General features: G+C 42.0%; 1 protein-coding gene across 1 annotated transcript in view; it reads left to right on the top strand.

Annotated features, from left to right (window-relative positions):
* Positions 1–20,460, top strand: part of LOC133365898 (uncharacterized) — a 31,789-nt gene extending 11,329 nt beyond the window's left edge. Inside the window, exons 4-15 of the mRNA XM_061588330.1 lie at positions 958–1,230; positions 2,913–3,033; positions 3,698–3,993; positions 10,041–10,117; positions 10,950–11,014; positions 12,561–12,781; positions 13,356–13,609; positions 15,648–15,776; positions 16,416–16,557; positions 16,662–16,697; positions 19,155–19,214; positions 19,378–20,460. Of these exons, the coding sequence (XP_061444314.1) occupies positions 958–1,230; positions 2,913–3,033; positions 3,698–3,993; positions 10,041–10,117; positions 10,950–11,014; positions 12,561–12,781; positions 13,356–13,609; positions 15,648–15,776; positions 16,416–16,557; positions 16,662–16,697; positions 19,155–19,214; positions 19,378–19,658 (1,955 nt within the window). The 3' untranslated portion in view covers positions 19,659–20,460. The remainder of the gene's footprint in view (positions 1–957; positions 1,231–2,912; positions 3,034–3,697; positions 3,994–10,040; positions 10,118–10,949; positions 11,015–12,560; positions 12,782–13,355; positions 13,610–15,647; positions 15,777–16,415; positions 16,558–16,661; positions 16,698–19,154; positions 19,215–19,377) is intronic.
* Positions 20,461–23,916: the final 3,456 nt, after the last annotated feature.

The raw sequence follows: 23,916 nt of genomic DNA, 5'->3' as shown, positions 1-23,916 counted from the left end.
ATGGGACTACCATCGATTGCAGCTCGTATTGATCTGGCCAATTTAAGATATTGGCAGAGAATCCTTAAAATGGAGGATTCAGCTTTGGTGAAACAATGCTGGTTGGAACAAATGCAAATCGGGGGTTGGGCCTCCGAATGTCTGAAGTTACTGGCAAAATACGATCTCTCTCAGCCCAATGTGCTGAATTTAAATAGATTAGCCCTTCGTAACTTAATTTTCGAGAACGATGCTAGCCAAGATCGAGCTAATATCATGATGGCCCCCTACTCTCGTTGGTATCCACGCTTTAAACTAAATCACTTTATGTCCAATTATCTTGATACTCTAGACAGAGTTAAAATCAGAAGAGCTTTTACAGCTCTCCGATTCCAAGCTATGCCCTCAGCCTTTCTAGATGGCAGGTATAAAGGCATTCCTCTGGCTTTACGCCAATGTTCATACGGCTGCACTGCTGTAGACGAAATTGATCACTATTTACTATACTGTCCTCTCTACGAACAACCTAGAAAAAAATTCTTAAAAACACTTTTAGAACTAATAGCATCTTACTCCGACGAGGTTAAGGTAATTATACTTCTATCGGACTACTCCAGATCAGTTTCCCTCGCGGTCGCAAATTTTGCGATGGCTGCACAAAAATTGAGGGAGCTTTTTATCCAAGGTTAACAGTTTTATAGGCGTATCCTGTTTTTTCTGTTTTAATATATTTTTGACATACTCTTAATATATTGTTTGTATCTGTATATGTATTTGCAAAAGGCTTATGGCTAGGATTGCAATAAAGTTGTTGTTGTTGTTGCTTAGTCTGCAGTGCTTCCTATTGAATGTACTCCAACAACTAGCTCTAGGAAGAGAAAGGGAAGGATAGTTTCCAGACTTTGTGCTGGTACAGTAAATGTAAGCTTAATGGATTTTTCTGTTCAATACTGTGATTAATACAAACAACAACAACAGGATGGTTTAAACGTGTCCATCTGCTGAACACCCTGGAACTTTTGAGGACGTCTGATCTAATGAGGTTCAGGAGAATACTCTTCACGATCCCCAAGAAGGAGGGCATTACAAATATCCCCAGGAGGTTTCTGGAAGAAGCAAGTTTTCAGGGACTCAGTGACCTACTAATCAGCTACTATGGAGAGGATTATGCCGTGGAGGTGACGATCAAAACGCTGAAGTTTATTGGCTGCCAGACCCAGGCGGACATTCTCTACCATCTCTCCTGTCAAAGTAAGGAGCTTGGGGGGGTGGATTGGCTGCTTCTGATCATCTTATAGTGGTGAGACTGGGTGAGGCATTTTTTTACCTTGGTCAAGTGCATTTGTAACCTTTGTACCAATTTGAGTGGGTCTTGACAAAATTAGAGGGAGGACTCTGAAATCAACAGCCTTTCAAGATTCAAAATAATTTTCTCCAGTCAAAACCTTCCTTTTTGAATAATGCTCATTAATGCATGATGGCCCCAGATGATTATTACAAATAAGGAACTGGGTGTGTGTACCCCTTAATAAGCTTATGGCCACTTAAAATGATACAGCCACACCTCTAGGAGACTGTCTCTTATAAGATGGCAGCAAATAATGTCTGTCCCAATGCTCAATCACACCAGATAATTGCCAAACTATGTAGAAAAGGATGAGGAACTGTGGGGGTTATATTATTTTATCCACTCCTCTCTTACTGCTGCTGCTGGGAGAACATCAGACAGAGAGCCTTTCCCCAGGAAAGGGTACCTGCTGCTGCCAGAACTGATGATGTTGCTCCAGGGAGGGGGAAAACTTAGGGCTTATCCACATGGGAGCATTACTTCGTACTACAGATGCTGTTTGTACCTCCGTTTTCTATTTGCACCATCCACAGTAAGGGCCCAATGCCAGCTGCAAACAGCTGTTTTCTATTCACACTGAGGGGAAGGGTCAATCACACAGTTTCCTAATGACCACACCCTCTAATTTAACATTTCCACTCCCTCTGGTTGCTTGGCAACCAAGCATGCTCAGTTTGTTCTATCAGCTGTAGTAGGCTCCTTTAAAAAAAATGGAACTGTGATTATTTGTATTTTCACTGGTATGATACAGCTGAAATACAAACCTTTGTTTAATCAGTGTTATGCTTTTGCACACAAGTTAGGGGGGAAAGAAAAATAATGGCACCATTTGCAGCAACATAAAAAAGGCCGGCAGAACAGAGAGCAGCTGGAAGTTGCTTGTCAGCCTACAGGAAATGAAACAACAGAAGGGAGGAGGACAAGAAGTCCACAACAAGTGTAGAGGGGAACAATTGACATACCCACCTAAAAGCATTGGAGCAAAGCATCTGCAAGCACTAGAGAAAGAGTGTGAAGACTTTTTTTCTTTTTCTGTGTTATCAGTGGATTGGGTTAGTATGGATTTACAGGAGGGAAATTGCATAATAACATTTGCCGGTAATATCATGTGAACCATGCAAATTTAAAGGAGATGTGAGTAGCACCAAACACACAGTAAACCACTGTGTAGATGAGCCCATAATCACGTATTAACTACAATCCCCATGTGTTTGCAACAGATGCTGCTAGGAGGGCTTTTTATGGCCATCCCTTTCCTCATAAGAACTCCCTTGCCTCTGTTATATTAATGCTAAGGCTGAGAGACAACAGGTAAAATTGCAAAGGATGGATCACTTTTGCCTTGCTTTTTTAAAAAAAGGATTGTAGGACAGCCTGTAGAAATTGAAAACGAAAGAAAATTCTAGTCAATTTCGCTTTTTGCAGCAACAGCAATGTGCCAGTTATAGGACATCTGTATATGTTACATGTTGTAATTATAGAATATGAAACTGATGAGCTTTTCATTCCTTCCCTACTATTGCACATAGGCCATCAGTATGATTAAGTAAAGCTGTTGAGATGTACTCACTTTTTCAATATCTAGCAGAGCGACCTCCATTCAGTTCCAAAATAGATGAGTCAAGGCATCAGCCAGCCAATTTCTTGTCACTGAAAATTATTCAAGGTCTGAAGAGGCTGGTTTCATCAGGAAGAGCCACCAAAAGGTAATTTTTGTGCTTAAATAATTGACTAAAGCCCAGAGTGTGGTGTAAAATGGATCTCAAAGTCCAGCTATACTTTGAAGGTTATTAAAATAATGGCAAATGACATAATGGGTTCTTTTCAATATAGAATAATTAAGCACATTTTTCTGAAGACAAATGAAAGCCAGATCATAGCTTTCTTAGAGATGGGGCAGTAGACCAAGTGGAGAGGCACTCTTGCAGTTTGACTCTCTGTAGCCTAACACAGTAAAGTGCATTCAGCTATTTACTGATTGCTGGTGGGGGAAGAGAAAACAAGGCATTTTCTGAGGAGAAGCAGTCTATCTGAGCAGAGTTGATTTGGTATTTCAACAAGAGCACTTTTAAAGGTCTGGGGCTGTTTTTAAGTCATTCCAGCGGTGGAGACATCATGCAACTGGGGCCTTGTTCAGGGCATATAAATGACTAGTTCTAGCCCTGACATCCCCAGTTAAAAGGATTTCAGGCAACAGAACATACTTCTACCTGAGACCTTGGAGAGTCGCTGCTAGTGAGAGTTGACAATATGAAGTTAGGTGGGCCAACAGTCTGATTTGGTGTAAGGAACCTGCTTATATCCTTGCCAACTTCTAATTCTTTTTCCTCCTCTTCTGATGCTTTGATAAAATAAATGTTTCTGCCACAGGTTATTTGGAAAATTCACAATATCTGGTGAACAGATGATCCGCAAGGGAAGAGAAGAATTAATTGAAATTCTTGAAAAGGACATAGAATTATTTTTACACGTGTTGCATTCTCATTCTGTCATCACCCTGAAAGAATTCACAGACTTGTACAAAACTGAGGAAGATTCCAAGAGGAAAAGTCACAAATTGCTGAAAATTATCCTGGAAAGGGGGGAACAAGCTTGTTGCCGGTTTCTAAAAGACATAGAAATGTTATGTCCTGATTCAATTCAGACTCTGCTATTTGCATTATATGGTGAGTCTGACTTAGTATTCTTCTGAATCTTCAAGGTCATTGAAGCATCTTTATTCTCACAACAGCCATGTCAGGTAAAAAAAAAAAGAGAAAGAGAGAGAGAAGTGTCATTATTTTACAGGTTCAGGTCAAAATTGAGCTCACATTTCTGGCTGCTTGGTGCTGCAGTCAGAATTCCCTCTATTTTACCTTATGGCAAGAATATCTCAGTTCAAATGAACAAGTAGGAGAATTAAAAGAATTTGAAAAGTTAATTAGGAAAAATACAAGATAATATATTAGTAAAATACATCAATAATATTAAAATTACAATTCCCAGTCAGATTCCCAGAATTGTAGTTCTGTGGGGGGAATAGGAGTCTCTTAACAACTTTGGTGAAAGCTATGACTGTTTAAAGGGGTATTACAGTGCTTTTAAATATATAGTGTAGATGTGGCCTTAATCAGAAAAGGTTGCAACTGTTTTAAATTCAGGACTAGGCTACCTGAAAGATGGCCTGCTCCTGTATAGACCCACCAGGTCACTTAGTCTGTCTGGGGATATTCTATTCATGGCACCACATCCTCTAGAATAGAGTACTGTTGCCCTGTACTGTGGAATGCCCTTCCCTGTGCCATGTTTCAGGCAGCAACGATTAGTTGCTTCAAATATTTTGTAAAGACTTCTCTTTTTTGTCCAGCTTTCCCTGACCCATAAGATTGGACCCAGTTTTCTGTTGGAGGTGATGGGAATGCAACCCTAACTTTGGTTGTGGTCTGCATGGGGTTAAAACAGACAGAGAGAGGACCTCTAGGATTCCTAGTCTGTCTCACTGTGCTTTGATCTCCGAGCTGAGCTATACTTCGAAGGTCAAGCTGATCCTGTTTTAGGGTTGCTGACCTCACTTTCCAACTCCTTTCTCTTCTTTGTTTTCCTCTTGTGGGGAAAGGGAGATTTCTTTTGTCTCTCTTTCCCACAACATGAGGGCAAAGATTAGGCTCAGTCACTTCACTGCCCACCTAGCCAGATCTGGCACCAGTGGGCGTGGCAGGTTGGGCACAGGCCAAGAGCTGGTGGGGCTGGGAGGATGGAGCTCCCACTTCACAATCCCTACCAGCATCGGGTCGCGATCCGTGACTGGATGGTGGCATGGATTGTGGAGCAGGAGCTCCAGTCTTCCAGGCAACACCACTCTCGCACATGTGCACAGCTGGCACATGCACATGGTTAAATAAGCTGGATATATCTCCAGGGGGTAGAGGGATCCTTGTAGTGGGTGATTCGATCATTAGGAACATAGACAGTGGGGTGTGTGATGGGCGTGTAGACCGCAAGGTGTTTTGCCTGCCTGGTGCGAAGGTTGCGGATATCGCCCGTCGTTTAGATAGTTTGGTAGACAGTGCTGGGAAGGAGTCAGTGGTCGTGGTGCACGTTGGCACCAACGACATGGGGAAATGCAGCCGTGAGGTCCTGGAAGCAAAATTTAGGTTGCTAGGTAGGATGCTGAAAGCCAGGACCTCCAAGGTGGCTTTCTCTGAAATGCTACCAGTTCCACGCGCAGGACCAGCCAGACAGGCCCAGCTTCACAGTTTCAATGCGTGGATGAGACGATGGTGTCGGGTGGAAGGGTTCGGATTTGTTAGGCACTGGGGAACATTTTGGGACAAGCCGGGCCTGTACAAAAGGGACGGGCTCCACTTGAACCAGAATGGAACCAGACTGCTGGCACTTAAAATTAAAAAGGTAGCAGAGCAGCTTTTAAACTGACTGAGGGGGGAAATCCGACAGGAGCTGAGAAAGGTCCGGTTCGGAATAAACCTCCCCCCTGGGATAAAAACCAAAGAAATGATGAAATTTTAAAAGGGGTAGGCCTAGAAGTAGGCATTGTGAGAGCAGGGGCACAGGATATAAATTCAGAAGTGCAAAATTACCACAGGCCTAACCACAAGTGCCAAAGACACTTGAAGAGAGACACTGCTTACAAGTGCCTGTACGCTAATGCTAGGAGCCTCCGAACCAAGATGGGAGAACTGGAGTGCTTGGTCTTAGAGAAGAGCATTGATATAGTGAGCATAACCGAGATCTGGTGGAATGGAGAAAACCAGTGGGATACGGTTATCCCTGGATATAAACTATATCAGAAGGACAGGGAAGGACGTATTGGTGGCGGAGTCGCTCTATACGTGAAAGAAGGCATTGAATCCAGCAAGCTCGAAACCCCAAAAGAGGCAGACTCCTCCACAGAATCGTTGTGGGTGGTGATACCATGCCCCAGGAGGGACTAAATACTGGGAACGATCTATCGTCCCCCTGATCAAAATGCTCAGGGAGACCTTGAGATGAGATATGAAATTGAGGAAGCATCCAAACTAGGAAATGTGGTAGTAATGGGTGACTTCAACTACCCGGACATAGACTGGCCGCATATGTGTTCCAGTCATGACAAAGAAGCAAAGTTTCTAGATATTCTAAATGACTATTCCCTAGACCAGTTGGTCATGGAACCGACCAGAGGGACGGCAACCCTGGACTTAATCCTCAGTGGGGACCGGGACCTGGTGCGAGATGTAAGTGTTGTTGAACCGACTGGGAGCAGTGACCACAGTGCTATTAAATTAAACATACATGTAACTGGCCAATTGCCAAGAAAATCCAACACGGTCACATTTGACTTCAAAAGAGGAAACTTCACAAAAGTGAGGGGATTGGTAAAAAGAAAGCTGAAAAACAAAGTCCAGAGTGCTTGGAAGTTGTTTAAAAACACTATATTAGAAGCTCAACTGGAGTGCATACCGCAGATCAGAAAAGGTACCGCCAGGGCCAAGAAGATGCCAGCATGGTTAACGAGCAAAGTCAAGGAAGCTCTTAGAGGCAAAAAGTCTTCCTTCAGAAAATGGAAGTCTTGTCCGAATGAAGAAAATAAAAAAGAACACAAACTCTGGCAAAAGAAATGCAAGAAGACAATAAGGAATGCTAAAAAAGAATTTGAGGAGCACATTGCTAAGAACATAAAAACCAACAACAAAAAATTCTATAAATACATTCAAAGCAGGAGACCATCTAGGGAGGCAATTGGACCCTTGGATGATAAGGGAGTCAAAGGTGTACTAAAGAACGATAAGGAGATTGCAGAGAAGCTAAATGAATTCTTTGCATCTGTCTTCACAGTGGAAGATATAGGGCAGATCCCTGAACCTGAACTAACATTTGCAGGAAGGGATTCTGAGGAACTGAGACAAATAGTGGTAACGAGAGAGGAAGTTCTAAGCTTAATGGACAATATAAAAACTGACAAATCACCGGGCCCGGATGGCATCCACCCGAGAGTTCTCAAAGAACTCAAAGGTGAAATTGCTGATCTGCTAACTAAAATATGTAACTTGTCCCTCGGGTCCTCCTCCGTGCCTGAGGACTGGAAAGTGGCAAATGTAACGCCAATCTTCAAAAAGGGATCCAGAGGGGATCCCGGAAATTACAGGCCAGTTAGCTTAACTTCTGTCCCTGGAAAACTGGTAGAAAGTATTATTAAAGCTAGATTAACTAAGCACATAGAAGAACAAGCCTTGCTGAAGCAGAGCCAGCATGGCTTCTGCAAGGGAAAGTCCTGTCTCAGTAACCTATTAGAATTCTTTGAGAGTGTCAACAAGCATATAGATAGAGGTGACCCAGTGGACATAGTGTACTTAGACTTTCAAAAAGCGTTTGACAAGGTACCTCACCAAAGGCTTCTGAGGAAGCTTAGCAGTCATGGAATAAGAGGAGAGGTCCTCTTGTGGATAAGGAATTGGTTAAGAAGCAGAAAGCAGAGAGTAGGAATAAACGGACAGTTCTCCCAATGGAGGGCTGTAGAAAGTGGAGTCCCTCAAGGATCGGTATTGGGACCTGTACTTTTCAACTTGTTCATTAATGACCTAGAATTAGGAGTGAGCAGTGAAGTGTGGCCAAGTTTGCTGATGACACTAAATTGTTCAGGGTTGTTAAAACAAAAAGGGATTGCGAAGAGCTCCAAAAAGACCTCTCCAAACTGAGTGAATGGGCAGAAAAATGGCAAATGCAATTCAATATAAACAAGTGTAAAATTATGCATATTGGAGCAAAAAATCTTAATTTCACATATACGCTCATGGGGTCTGAACTGGCGGTGACCGACCAGGAGAGAGACCTCGGGGTTGTAGTGGACAGCACGATGAAAATGTCGACCCAGTGTGCGGCAGCTGTGAAAAAGGCAAATTCCATGCTAGCGATAATTAGGAAAGGTATTGAAAATAAAACAGCCGATACCATAATGCCGTTGTATAAATCTATGGTGCGGCCGCATTTGGAATACTGTGTACAGTTCTGGTCGCCTCATCTCAAAAAGGATATTCTAGAGTTGGAAAAGGTTCAGAAGAGGGCAACCAGAATGATCAAGGGGATGGAGCGACTCCCTTACGAGGGAAGGTTGCAGCATTTGGGGCTTTTTAGTTTAGAGAAAAGGCGGGTCAGAGGAGACATGATAGAAGTGTATAAAATTATGCATGGCATTGAGAAAGTGGATAGAGAAAAGTTCTTCTCCCTCTCTCATAATACTAGAACTCGTGGACATTCAAAGAAGCTGAATGTTGGAAGATTCAGGACAGACAAAAGGAAGTACTTCTTTACTCAGCGCATAGTTAAACTATGGAATTTGCTCCCACAAGATGCAGTAATGGCCACCAGCTTGGATGGCTTTAAAAGAAGATTAGACAAATTCATGGAGGACAGGGCTATCAGCGGCTACTAGCCATGATGGCTGTGCTCTGCCACCCTAGTCAGAGGCAGCATGCTTCTGAAAACCAGTTGTCGGAAGCCTCAGGAGGGGAGAGTGTTCTTGCACTCGGGTCCTGCTTGCGGGCTTCCCCCAGGCACCTGGTTGGCCACTGTGAGAACAGGATGCTGGACTAGATGGACCACTGGCCTGATCCAGCAGGCTCTTCTTATGTTCTTATGTTCTTAAGCTGGCCACGCCACCTCTGGCGTAGCTGCATCAGCGTGCATGCCTGCCGTCACCCAAGATGGTAGCAGGGCTGCATTGACACTCTCGCAGGTATGTGTACTGATGTGGTGATGCAAGAGGTGGCACAACAGGGTATGTTAAAGCTCAGGGCGGGGCGGGGCAGGGGCCTGCAGCAGTCTGGTGCCAGCCCTGAACCTAGCTAGTTAGTTAGAACCAGGACTTTTCTATCATGTATTTTCTAAATAAATACCTTTCTTATTTTACCAAGCCTAAAATCTCAGTGTGATTGAATCTGGGAAAGGTGTGTTGATTCAGGTAAAGATTCACATACACACACAAAGCTTGGTCAGATGCTATTAGCAAGCTCAGCTAAGACTTTATGTGTTAAAAACTCCTGAATTTTCTGTTTCATTTGCTTGTTACATGCTTTTATACATATTATACTGCTCTTTTACTGGTTTTGGGTCAATTTTGTTTGTTTGTTTTTTATATTGTATGCCACTTAGATATTTTAAAGAATATAAAGCAGTTTATAAATGCTTTTAAATAAGTTAATAAATAAAATGTGTGGAAAAAGTGGAGAAAACCTATTCCATCTGTTGAAGAGTGATATGATAAAGTATGGAAATTTGCTTTAATGACCAAGTTAATTCACTATCTGAGATTTAAGGAAGGCAAACAAAGACAAAATGATTCCATGATTAGATGGATAAACTTTATTCACCATTGCAGAAGAAGGAGGTTAGCCCCAAATACAGGCTATGGATTGACAATATTTTGATAACACTCATGGTTGAAGTGGCTGAATATTTTTGATTATAAAATGTGACAGTAGTTATTTTACTGCCAGTCAGGGTATATGAGTCAGAATTTACTCATTTTGTTATAACAAGTTATATGCATTTCTGATACTCAATCTAGAGAAACAGGTACCGGTTATGTATACATCATATGGTGACATATATGAGGTGTGTGTGTGTGTGTATGTGTGTGTGTGAAGGCAGAAGCCAAAATGTTTTGGTAATGCAATCAAAACCTCTGTTTTGTTAATCACAATTACATGTATGTGTATATCTATCACCCTATTTGTAGAGGAAGGACGAAGTGTGATGATGGAGGACCCAACAGATTATGGGGAAAGTGTCCTGTGTTTTCAGTGTCCCACAGAGGTAAGGAGCTAGACTCATTCTAACTGAATTTCTTGCTCACTGTAGAAAGCAATTTCCCCCTCTTTAGATATTTATGTTCATTAATTAATGATCTTGCTCTTCAGTCCTAGTGGCTGGTAGTTGGTAATGAGGCTGCTTCTAGACAGGTGGCTCCTAATGCTAACAAATGATTGCACTTCCACAGAACTGGACTGAACTCTCCACACTATCACACTATGATTCCAGTTTAGTGTGGAATCTTCATTCCTCACTTATACTTTACAGGGCACCTACTTGATGTTATCATCCATTTGTAACCCTCGTGTATTTTCCGGTTCTTTTAACACTTTTAATTAATGATAATTCAAATTGTGTTAGATCTTCAGATGTCAGCATGTTCACAGGTGTCTCCAGAAGGTGATTCTCAGAGTGCATCTTAACTCTTGTGTACATGTGTGTGTGGATGGATGCAAAATGCCACTCTGTAGCCAGTACCTAACTGTAGCAAAAATGTTATTGAATGTATATGTGTGGCATTTGTCTTATAGTCGATACAATGAAATTTTTTGGAAGATTAAATCTCGTATCAGAGACTCCTTTTATAAATGTTACTATTGTCAGCAGTTTACTTACACACTGTGCTTCAGGAATCAATGCGGGTCAGGCTACTAAGGCCAAAAATGAATACAGAATACAGCAGATATAGAAGAGCCTTTAGCAATATGTACTTGGGTGGATCTCATGCAGTACTCCTTTGTGAGGGAATTGGGAGTTGCAAATAGAAAAAAAATCACTATTTTCAGATTGGATGAGGAGTATGGCATCAGTATGAATGATTACAGCTTTGTTACAGGATCTTCCAGAACAAATCATTCCAGAGGTGGTTTGGGATTCACAGAAGAGCCAAGAAACCTACAGGTAAGTCATGTCTCTCTTAGTTTTAAAAAAAATTTCTATTTTCAAGGAATGTTTTCCACATTGAATTGTCTGCTGAGGATTCTGGGAAAGGTTCTGTGGAACAGACTTTGTTTATGTGGGTCTCACAGTCATCACGTATGGTGGTGCTGTCTCAAACACACCCTGCTTATGTCTGTGGTTACACATTGCTGTGGAAGGTCAGTCATGGTGGGCAAGTTCTCGTTCAAGGAAGCATACCATTACTGATCTCTTCACTGAGGAGTTTCTGGGTTCCCTGGAACACTATTTCAAAAAGACGACCTTGGAGCATTGCCATTGCTGATGTCCCCGCTATGAGGATGGGGAAAGCATCAAAAGAAGGATGCCTAAACCAAATATTCTCAAGTCAAACTTCCACAATTAGCTCTGAATTTTGGGCTGCTGCCTGTTACTTGCAAAGCTGCTCATTCTAGGAGGGACCATTTTGGGTTTTGCTACAAATAAGCTTTACCACATGTGAGCATGGTCCTTAGTGAATGGACTCTGAAATGAGAAGCACTGACCTCCCCCAAAGATGGCCAAAATCTGTATTATATACCATCTTACTTTTTGCCAGAGCTCAAGCATCAAAATAACAAACAGAGAGCTCGTGCAGTTACTAAGAGCCAAGCTAGATATGGTAGTGGGTGGTCCACTTCTTTTATACTTGCATCTTCCCCAATCACTTATAAAGCAGGGGGGGGGCTGGTCAAGTGTTTAGATCTGAGAGTTGCTGAACACCCTCATACTCACTGGGCACAACAAATTTCACTGAAGTGCTAGCAAGCATAAACTCACCAGTAAACACACCACTAATAGGCACTCCTGTTATATTCAGTGACCTGGGACACTTAGAAATAAGACCTGGACTCAGACTATGCTTATTAGACACAAGGTTTATTTTAAGAGTTACTTCCTTGCTTAGAGCTACATGCAGACTGATGTTCTTCCTTGCAGAATCCGCCCCCGCCCCCAGCTGCCTACTGGAAGTTCTAGGGGGACTAATCTATGCTTAGCCCAGAGCATACTGATATCCTGGTCTGGTTCAAAAAATAAATCCCTTGCTGGGCAGCCTCATAGCAAAAGTGCTTCTCTATGGCAAAATGGTGGGTGTGCAGTGATGCTTGTCCAGGAGATTGCCTTCTCTAAAAGCTTCATCTCCTTATGCAGCTGCTCTGCACCAAATTGAGTAAGAGCCCAGATCCTTCATTGGCTTTCCCCTCCTAGTTGCACTGAATCTAGGGCTGGAACTCCTCTCAGGCCCAGAAAGATTCCCAAGGATCTAAGGTATATGATGTTCTTGAAGGTCAGGTACTCATGTGACTCCATCGTATGAAGATGAGCCAAGAACTTCCAGGCAACACTGGACTTTTACTACATTATGTTTAATTGAGGAACACATGAGATCCTCATATGAATTGTGACATGATCCAAGGATCTCCCACAAAAATATCAGAACAGCAGAGGAAGCTGCATTGATCCCTGTTCAACCTGCTTCCCTCTTCATCTTTCTCTTTCTTGCAATCAGGTTATGCCCCACTGAGGCTGGCTCCTTTCTTTGCTGTTATACTGATCTCATATTTGAGGTGAGCAGAGCTGTGACCATAACATACCACTTTGATTCATGGCGGAACCACCTGAGTCGATGGGATACCTGGAAGTCTGTCGCTGGCCCTTTGCTCAATATCCACGCACATCCAGAAGAGGCTGTGGCAGCCGTTCACTTCCCCCACTTCCTGTGTCTTGCAGGTATGGTAGGGGGCAAAGCTTCCAACAGTATCACCATAATAGGAGGAATCCCAAACAGGAGTACCTATCCTGTGCATTTCCTTCACTGATGATGGGTAGGGAGGATGAGGGGATCTGTCAATTTCGGTTCTCTCAGTTCCTCATATTTCCAATCTTAAATTCAGTTCTTCACATTTCTGTAGCAATTTGTGATTTTTTTAAAAAAAAACCCATGAAAATAATTCAGCATTTTAGTGTGAATTTATCCTCATAAACACATTTTGTATGCAGTTTTGACTAAAAAGCAGTTGCTCCTAATACAATACATTTTTGTTTATTTTTTGCTAATATTTTCATTTTTAAGCACACTTCCCCTAATAATTCCATTTTTGTAAAGCTTCCAACAGTATTTGGTTTGTGACCTGCCTTACAGAGAGGACAACCCCCCCAATCCCTTAAATAAGAATAATGATACTAAAATAAATACTTGCAAGAAACAGGGAGGGAGAAGCGGTGAGTTTTGTCACCCAAATTCTTGTCCATATTTTCCTTCTTGTAACATGTTTGTCCATCTTTTCTTTGTGTTCCATTTCAGGTGAAGATAGTTCCGAAGTCTACATTGCACATTTTGTTGAAGGGGGGATGAGTCTGGAGAAGCCCGACAGAGTGGGGCCATTTCATGCTGTGTTGAAAACCCCCAGCTTCTCTCCCCGTGGAGTCATTTTCAAAAAGTCATGGTTCAAGAGAAAGATAAAGGTCCATGCTGTGGCACTGCTCTATCAGGAGCTGGAAATCTTGGTCCCAAAATTCCACCTGTACCTCCTCCCCAATGACTCTTCCCTAAGAAAGGTAACCCAGAATCTGCAGTTGGTATTCCAAACTGACTATATCATTCGCTTGACCATACTAGCCCCGATACAGTAGTTAATATGCAAAATCTTGCATCAGGATGTGGTGTTATGTGACCATGCTGGGTTTGGGCTAATTTACTGAACTTCTAGCAAACATGAAAATGCTTGTAGAGATAAGATCAGCAGCTGCCCTCCACGAAGTTACTTTGGTTCCCACCAACAGTGAAGTTTATTAAAAGTGACATTTCCATTATCAGAATAAATCTCTTTCATTTGTTGGGCAGCCTCATTGTTGGAGGCCAAATGTCCTGTCTGGTTCTCTAGACAAGTGTTATCACCAAGTAATGTAAATAAAATATCTTTATGCTACAATCTGAAGTATGTTTGGCTGGAAGCCTTCACTGAAAGTGGGGCTTCCTTCAGAGTAAATCTATTTAGTGATAATCAGTTTCCCCTTGGTCCATTTTGTTTGTTTGTTTGTTTGTTTTAATAATTTTTATTCAAATTTTTCCAAAAACAAACAAAACAAAGTCAAAAAGACATAACAATACAACAACAAAAAATAAAAATAAAATAGTTGACTTCCGATTTGTCGCAGATCAGCTATAAGTATATAATATACATCAAACCTGTCCCTTAATGTATACATACAGAATCCCTTTTCTCCATAAGCTGTCTTAATTAATCGTCAAATCCCAGTATCATCATTTTATTTTGATCTTTCAACAAAAAGTCTAAGAGAGGCTTCCATTCCTTAAGAAATGTATCTGTCGATTTTTCTCTAAGTAAACATGTCAATTTATCCATTTCTACTAAGTCCATTAATTTCAATAGCCATTCTTCCATTGTTGGTGTTGATTCCATTTTCCACTTTTGTGCATATAATAATCTTGCTGCCGTAATCATATACAATATTATTCTTCCATATTTCTTTTCTATTTGTTTATCCATAAAACCCAATAAAAAAAATTCTGGTTTTGACTGAATATTTATCTTTAGAATTTTTTGCATCTTCCTACCTATCTGTGCCCAAAATGATTTTGCCTTTTTACACAACCACCACATATGATAAAATGATCCTTCTTGTTGTTTACATTTCCAACAAACATTAGAAACATTACTATACATTTTTGACAACTTTTCTGGAGTCATGTACCAACGGTACATCATTTTATAAAAAATTTCTTTAAGATTATAACATAGTGTAAATTTCAAACCTTTTTTCCACATATTTTCCCATTGATCCATTTGTATGTTATAACCAAAATTTTTTGCCCACTTTACCATACACTCTTTTACTTGTTCTTCCTCCATATCCATTTTCAATAAGAGTTTATACATTTTCGCAATTATATTTTCATCATTTGTACACAATCCTATTTCAAAATCAGATTTACTTATTTCAAACCCATACATTTTCTTGTCCATTTTATATCTTTCTAACAATTGTAAATAGGCGAACCATTGAAAACTATATCCTTCCTTTGTCAGTTGTTCTCTCTCTTTCATTATATATTCTCCATGTACATTTTCTAATAGTTCTTGATAAGTTAACCATTTCTCTTTTCCAGCCATTTCTCTTCTATAAAGGAGTTAGATCGGATTTAATTTTTGACAAAACTGGACAAATAAATATAAGGATTAGCTCCTATACAAAACCTTAAGGGCTAAAACCACAAAATCATTTAACTATAATAAATATATTTAATTAAAACTGCATAGGTTAAAACTTGAGGGTAAAATTAAAATCGGAATAAAATTAAACTGGGTTATTTAGGGTTACTTTCCTATGGTTTAGTACTGCTAAACTATACTTGGCGACTGATAAAGTTATCGCAGGCGAGTGATCGCCGAGCAGGTCCATCCCTTAGTCATGTACTGTTACAACAACCCTAGAAAGTGGTGGTAGGGCTTCAAGGAAAAGATCTGAGCCTCTGCTCTGAAGATCCTCCAGCGAGTTGGGAAAGGATCCAGTCCTCCAGTAGTTTAGTGTCTTCCTTGCATGTCTAAAAAGTGACCTTGTTTTCCCTTCCCAGGCAGTTGATGAGCATGAAGGGAAGTGCCCTTCATGGAGAATGGAGAAACCTCCAGTGACCCTCAAGCCTCTGACAGTCGGCTCTCGCTTCTTTGTGCAGACATTAGATGGTGTCAGAATCTGTCCCAAGGTGAGACACAAAGATGAAGAAAAGTTTTGTCCAGAGGGAGGTATGAGAATGGGTGGAACTAAACCAGAATCCCTTCAGGTTTTTTGTTTACCTCATTTTTTTATTTTTTTAATTTATATTATTAAGAAGTACATAACAACATCCAACTTGTAATGGAACAGTTGCACATCAAACATAATGCATGGATGGAAAAAATGGACTGCCTTCAAGTTGATTCTGACTTATGGGCGACCCTATGGATAGGGTTTTCATGGTAAGCGGTATTCAGAGGGGGTTTACCATTGCCTTCCTCTGAGGCTGAGAGGCAGTGACTGGCCCAAGGTCGCCCAGTGAGCTTCATGGCTGTGTGGGGATTTGAACCCTGGTATCCCAGGTCATAGTCCAACACCCTAACCACTACACCACACTGGTTTTCAACATAATTCATAGCGAAGGGCATAAAATGTCTCACCAAATGGTATCAATCATAGCACAGCAATTTGTACACTATTCAGGTAGCCTCGCCAGAATGAGACATAGGCTGACCAAACTTTACTAACCTCTGTAGAATCATTTATAAAGCATTTGAATGCTGGTCTAGGTGAAATGCCAATGGCGAAGCCGTAATCACGCATACAGAGATTTCATGCTTTTCCACAGGAACTTGAGTTTCAATACCTGCATGCGGACATGATGCAGCAATACCTTGAACTGTATGCTGAACACATGCAGGATGGGCTGGAGCTCAACGTGATAGAGAAGAATAAGTATCAACTCATATGGGAGGCCTACGTGAGACGAGGTGAGCTTTGATGGAGAGGGAAGACAACAGTCAGGGAGGCAGGATAGAATAGGACATCCCAGTGACCTTTCTTCTCTGACTGCCTCTTTCTGGTTCTCTTTCAGATGAATTGAAATCTCCTGTTCTGCACCCAGCACAAGGTCAGTAGAAATGATTCATTTATTTCCATGTACTTCTGTCCCATACTTCTTCCCTTATAGTACTATATACACGGCACAACCATAAAGAATAAGTTTGATAACATTATGAAATAGACTTCCCGGAAAAGTTTGCCTGCTGTGCTTTTTATTGCCTTTTTAGGACTTTCAAAACAGCATATTCTTTTCAGCCTGGACTTCTCCATTTTAAATTAGATGTCAGGATTTTTTTTAAAGTTATGTTTTTATTGGTTTTTTAAAACTGTGTATATATATATATGTGTATATATATATATATATATATATATATATATATATATATATATATATATAGGGGGGTTGTGGACAGCAAGGGCACCCAGTCACAAAGTAACAAGCCATAGGGAGACTAAGGCGAAGTCTCTAGCAGTATTGTTTACAGGGAGTGGCTGGTGGTGCTCCCTAGCAGTGGGATCTTGAGAGATCTGTGCTAGAGCGGAGTGAGAAAAAATAAAAACGACGATCCTGACTGGTGGTGTCCTGAGGTGGTGCCTAGTGAAAGGCAGTAGCCACAAGCAGGTGGGAACCTGACAAGTGGAGCCAAAGGGAGAACTTTTGGATTTACTCCCTGGACACATTGGCACCACATGGCCTGAACCTGGAGGACAGTACCAGCACTACTTAGCTTCTGCAAATGAAGCCCCTCTGAGCATTCCATCCTCAAAGCTCTATAACTGTCACCTTGGTAACAGCATTTGTATGTTAGCAGCTGATGAAGGCGGAAAACGTTTTGTTAATACAATAAAAACCTCTGTTTGGTTAATCACAATTATATTCATATATATATATATATATCTTACTGAGCATGCCTGACATCATTGAGTTCAAGCCAAAATTTCTTAAATTAATTAAAAATTAGCCAGGCATTTTTTAAACTTTTAAACTGCAGAAGGTGAAGGTCAGCGTATGGGGCAAGGTCAGTAATAGGATTACAGATACTCTGTGAACATGGCTGATTTTTAATTAATTTCAACAGATTATGTTAAATTGTTTATTAAAAATGTGTTTTTAAATTTGTATATTTGTTTTTAGTTGTTGTAAACCACCCAGAGAGCTTCGGCTATGGGGCGGTATACAAATGCAATAAATAAATAAATATGAGAACTCTTGACAGAAAAAAGTCCAAAAGGGGTCTGTTTTCTCTCTCTCTTTTTTTACACTTGGGGATATCTTGGGGAGAACTGTGAATGGGCAGGAGTTCCCTAAATATGCAACTTGGCCCACCAGACCACAGTATTTATCTTCCTACAGGTAGAAAACATGACTTTTCTTGATTATTATTAGCAAAAGTTTAACTTCTGTTTATAACCTCAGTAGTGGGGTACTGGGGGTAGGGAGAGAATGTTTCTTTTAAATATATACTTGCTTAGTATTTAGGATTACTTAGTTTTATTAATGATCACAGCTACTGGGTTATGAAGACAGGTATCTCACATCCTGATCAAGGATATTACTGGGGCAAATCAGCTCCGTTGTTTCAGTGGAGCATTCTCTTCACATAATCTCTGGAGGCCATCACAGATTGGGAGTAAGCAAGAAGCATGGTCAGCCCCAACATTCTAATAGCATTGATTCCCTCTGGGCCAGGGAAAGAGCCTGGGCTCCTTAATATAGCATGACCAATGGGCATCTGTGTTTTTGTGTTGAAAATGCATTGGCCTGATTATTTATTTCTTTGTTTCTTTGTTTCTTTGTTTGATTTCTTGTCGCTTGTTACCTGAAGGTCTCCAGGTGACCTACGATATTATTAAAAATCAAAATAAATATACAATACTGTAAAACAAAATAGTAAAACCACCACCACTAACCCCCTACAGCCACAGAAAGCTTTGTCAGCACTCTAATGCTAAAACTAACAACATTATCAAATGCCTGGGGCAAAAAGATAAGTCTGTACCTGGTGCCAAAAAGATTTCAGTGAAGGCACCAGGCAGACCTCACTGGGGAGTGTATTCTACAGATGGGGAGCCACAACTGAAAAGGCCCTCTCCCTTGTCACTGCCCTCCAAGCCTCCCCCAGAAAGGGGACCAGGAGAAGGGCCTTAGAAGAAGACCTAAGGGTCCAGGTAGGTTCATATTGGGAGATTCTCTTCAGTATTACCCCATACAACAGCACTCAAGGATTTTTCAACTAGATTTTACATTGCTAGGCCTGGCAAACTTCCTCTCTTATATCAAAACAGTGAGGGTTACCCTGCAAATTCTTCACACTGAAAGTAACTCGCACTCTGAGCTTGTGCATTCCCAACTTTTTTCCCCAGCTGTTATTTGCTTCTTCATTGTGATCTCTGTGCAGATGCATACTTGGGGTCATCCTGCAGGTTTGCTATGGAACGTTCTAGAGAACTTTGGATCAGATTTGGAATTACTGGTCCATCTTCTGCCATTTTCCTCTTGTGACACATATTCTTTCTTTTCCAGGTGCTAGTGGTCACACACAGACTGCTGCTCTGTGCTTCAGTACTACCTCGGGAACATGTGGTGAGTCTCTCCTCATATTCTCCGCAGGAATGACTAGGAGGCACATGGCCCTTAGTGGAAAGCCAAATCCCCTAGTTAGTTTACCTCTTTCCAGAGTTCACTGTCTCACAGCATTCTCCACAACTTTTTTAAAAACCCAATTATTTTTTGTTTTGTCTGACAGAGGCCAACCCATCTGGCTCATCAGACCTCCATTTTATTGACCAACACCGTGAACAGTTGATCCAGAGGACCAGCAATGTCGAAGGTGTCCTGGATCTGCTGTGTGGCACCATCCTGGATGAGGAGCAGTACCAAAAAATCTCCTTGAGGGGAACCAACCCAGAAAAAATGAGGGAGCTCTACAGGCTGGTGCCAAGCTGGAACCGTGCTTGCAAGGAGAAACTGTATCGGGCATTGAAGACCAAAAACCCATTCCTCATTGCTGACCTTGAAGGAAGATGAAGCCATGAGGAAGCCACAGAGAGGCCACAGGAAATCCATCTGCATGCACTGTGTGACTTCACTCCTCCCCTTTGTGCTCACATGCATCTGACACAAAGTGAGGGGTCCATGCATCTGTTCAAAGAAGCATTTGCTTCTAACTGAACTTTCATTGTCACAGGTTCTTCCTTTTTGCCACCACCCCCAGTGCAAAGCAGGAAGCTTGTGCCCAGGGCTCAGTTTTAGAATCTGTTTTCTATATGAAGGTTGGGTTGAGGGGTATATGAAGGATAAATTCTTGAAAATCCACTGAGCCTTCCTTCTGCCTATGATGAACCATGGTCTGTCCTCCTACCTCCTGGCAGAATGCCTGTTGTATTCAGCAGAAAGAGCATTCCACAACAGTGGTGCCAGCAGTGAAAAAGCCTGTTTCCATCTTATTGCAAGCTGATAATCATCAGGCCACGGCAAAGCCAACTAGGTTCCATTTATTGATCTTAATGCTCTTACCGGGCAGTGGAGAGAAAGACAATGATACCAGATGTAACAGGGTGCAAAAGTATTTCTTGTTTTTCCAAATGCTACTTGAAAAGAAGCCATTCTTCTCCTTTTCTAAATCTTCTCAGAAATTCACATTGTGGAAGAAAATGGAGTTTTCTAAACTTTTTAGACACTGGGATGTGAAGCCAGAGAAAGAAAGCCCGGTGTTCTCAGGGCTTCTGCATCTGTACTTTTGCTTTTTCTGCTGTGAGACCTCTTGCTGCTGTATCCATTTGGTTCCTTTAGTATGCACATTTGTAAATAAAAAACTTTTTTTTTCAAAGACTGCATAAGCTTCCAGTATTCTCTCCTCCCAAAGAAAGGCTGGTCACATTTTGGATTCAGAGGCACAAATATTTGGCTATTTTCAGGGACAGAGTGTTGGGCTGGAGAATTCTGGGTTCAGATCCCTCCAGTGCCATGATGCTCACTGAGTTACTGTGGGCCAGTTACTGCCTTTAAAACTAACCTACCCCACAGGGTTGGTGTGAGGGTCAAAGGGGCAGGGAGCTGAAAATTCTTGTATGTTGTTCTGAGCACCGTGGAGGAAAGCTCTGATGAAAAATGCAGTGAATTAAGGGATGGAATATTCAGTGAGAGCCATGTTGCTTAAAACACATTCCATGTAGCAGCTTCATGTCAACAGGAAACCAGTCATGTGCAGACTGAAGTGAGACACGCCACTCATTTGGCCTCTTCTAGAAGTTGCTGAGCCTGTGACAAGAGCAATAAGGAAATCAAATCATGGAAGGCCCCTGTAAACTCAAAGCCCCAAACATAACTCTGTGAGAAATCCAAGTCAAAATACCCTCAAAATGCAGAATCTCCACCACCACAGCTGATTGAAATGGATTCCAAATATCTTTTCCCAAGGCTGGAAGCCTCTACCACAAAAGAGGTGACCCTCCTTCAGTCATATACTGATTAGCAGGAGCCACTGACAGTGAGGGGCAGCACCAGGCACTTGACCTCCCAGTCAGCAGCGTCGCTCCAGTATTCCATGTTCATGGGAAATGACAGGCATTTTCCATGTTGATGTTTACTAACCAATACACAATGCTTGAAGAGGAAAGGACAGCCTGCCAATTTGTGCTCCTATATCTTTGTTTAAATATAGTTTTGGTTACATTTCCAAGAGGATTCAGTGCCTGGACTGAGGATCCATACTGCAGTAGCAGACTAGAAATCTTTTGAAGCCAGCAAATACTCAGAACTAACAACATTTGCTTCAGATCTTAAGGAGCCAATCTTTACCCACTGAATTATTCTGCACCAATAATTAGCCATCCTAACACAGGGGTGGGGAACCTCTTCATCTCAGCAGGGCAGTGGAATCCACTCTGGGGTTTTCCAGGAGCTGTCCTATAGGTTTCAATACCTTGGGCAGCTCCTGGAAAACCTCCAGAGTGGATTCCACTGCAACTCTGACATGGAGCCACCAGCCTCAAGCCTGCTGATCAGTGGTGCTTCAAAGCTCTGCAAAGGACTCTTTGCAAGCCGTGCATGGTGCTTTGAAGTCCCAACAATGATCGCTATCTCCCTCCATCTCCACGGACCAACTTTTTGACAGGAGGGCAGGACAAGTCACCTGTCAATGACCTGATATCAGATGATTGACAAGTGGGTGGTGCCACGCACCTGTCAAAATTGGCTCATGGAGGTGCATGGAGATAAAAATCTGCTCTAATTAAATTAGATTTCAATACCCTTAAAATCAGCAGCAGCACATGCGGAGGGCAGTAGTACCCTCCTGGCAGCTGTATTGCATTTGATGGGACAGGGATGGGGTGCAGTGAGCCATCATCGGTGTGACCACTTGTGGGATGCTGATTCCATCAACCCAGACCACAGCTTGTAAATTTCTTTAAGGGGCAGCACTATATTCTCTCCCCCCCCTTTCTAGCATTGCACACAGAGTGTGTCTGAGGCTGTGTACACACCACATATTTAAAGCACCCCCCCAAGAATCCTGGGAGCTATAGTTTATTAAGGGTGCTGGGAACTGTAGCTCTGTAAGGGGGTACAATACAGTTCCCAGGATTCTTGGGGGGGATGTGCTTGAAATGGTGTGTTGATTTCTAATTCACTAGTATGGTCTCCTTTCTGCCCCCATTATTGGCATTTTGCTGCTCTGTCCCTTCGGTCACTGCTGCCCCCTCAAGGTTTCCTGCAACCTCATTCCACCTTTAGATCTTGTGCAAAAGAAAGGAGGGAAGAGCAACTCCTCTTTATCCTAGAAAAGTTTTGTTACTGCTAGGAAGCTGCCTTATACCAACTCTAGGGATGGGCGAGAAATTCAATTCTGTGATTTTTAAACAATGCTCATTAATGTGTGATAACCCTAAGTTATCGTTTCAAATGAGGGACAATAAGCATTAGGTCATGCTCACCACCAGGAGAGTATCATTTCTGAGAAAGCATCAAATTGCTTAATTTGGGTACTATCCAGCATGGAGTCTTCATTAATCAAGCCAGTGTGGTGTAGAGGTTAAAGTGTTGGTCTGGGACCTGGGAGACCAGGGTTCAAATCCCCACTCAGCCATGAAGCTCACTGGGTGACCTTGGGTCAGTCACTATCTCTCAGCCTAAACTACCAGTTGCTGGAAGCCGCAGGAGAGGAGAGTGCTCTTTGCACTCATGTCCTGCTTGTGGGTTTCCCATGGGCACCTGGTTGGCCACTATGAGAACAGAATTCTAGACTAGACATGGCATTGGCCTGATCCAGCAGGCTCTCATGTTCTTATGTACCTCACAGGGTTGTTGTGAGGATAAAATTGGGAGAGGGAATCATGTTTTGTATGCCACCTTGAGCTCCTTGGAGGAAAGGTGGGAGACAAATGGAATAATAAAGAACAAATAAGTAGCCAAAATGTGTAAAATGAAATGAGGAACTGGAGTGCATGCACTCCACAATAAGCCTTGGTCCACTCCAAAAAATACACCCCAGGAGAGTATCCTCTACAAGATGTCACTGAATCATGTCCACCATCCTATGCTTTCTTTGGCCCTTGGCACTGTGAAATGTATGTATCCACACCAAGTAATTGCCAAAATCTGTAGAAACTTATAAGAAGATAAGAACATAAGAACATAAGAAGAGCCTGCTGGATCAGGCCAGTGGCCCATCTAGTCCAGCATCCTGTTCTCACAGTGGCCAACCAGGTGCCTGGGGGAAGCCCGCAAGCAGGACCCGAGTGCAAGCACACTCTCCCCTCCTGAGGCTTCCAGCAACTGGTTTTCAGAAGCATGCTGCCTCTGACTAGGGTGGCAGAGCACAGCCATCACGGCTAGTAGCCATTGATAGCCCTGTCCTCCATGAATTTGTCTAATCTTCTTTTAAAGCCATCCAAGCTGGTGGCCATTACTGCATCTTGTGGGAGCAAATGCCATAGTTTAACTATGCGCTGAGTAAAGAAGTACTTCCTTTTGTCTGTCCTGAATCTTCCAACATTCAGCTTCTTTGAATGTCCACGAGTTCTAGTATTATGAGAGAGGGAGAAGAACTTTTCTCTATCCACTTTCTCAATGCCATGCATAATTTTATACACTTCTATCATGTCTCCTCTGACCCGCCTTTTCTCTAAACTAAAAAGCCCCAAATGCTGCAACCTTTCCTCGTAAGGGAGTTGCTCCACACCCAAGATGTGGGTGTTATTTTATCCACTCCTCTCTGCTTAAGTATAGCTCCTACTGATGACGCTAGGAGACCTTCAGCTTGCCAGCCCTTTCCCAGGAAAGT

The sequence above is a fragment of the Rhineura floridana genome, chromosome 11 (assembly GCF_030035675.1).
Source record: "Rhineura floridana isolate rRhiFlo1 chromosome 11, rRhiFlo1.hap2, whole genome shotgun sequence".
NCBI lineage: Eukaryota > Metazoa > Chordata > Lepidosauria > Squamata > Rhineuridae > Rhineura > Rhineura floridana.
This window is presented reverse-complemented; position numbering and strand designations above follow the sequence as displayed.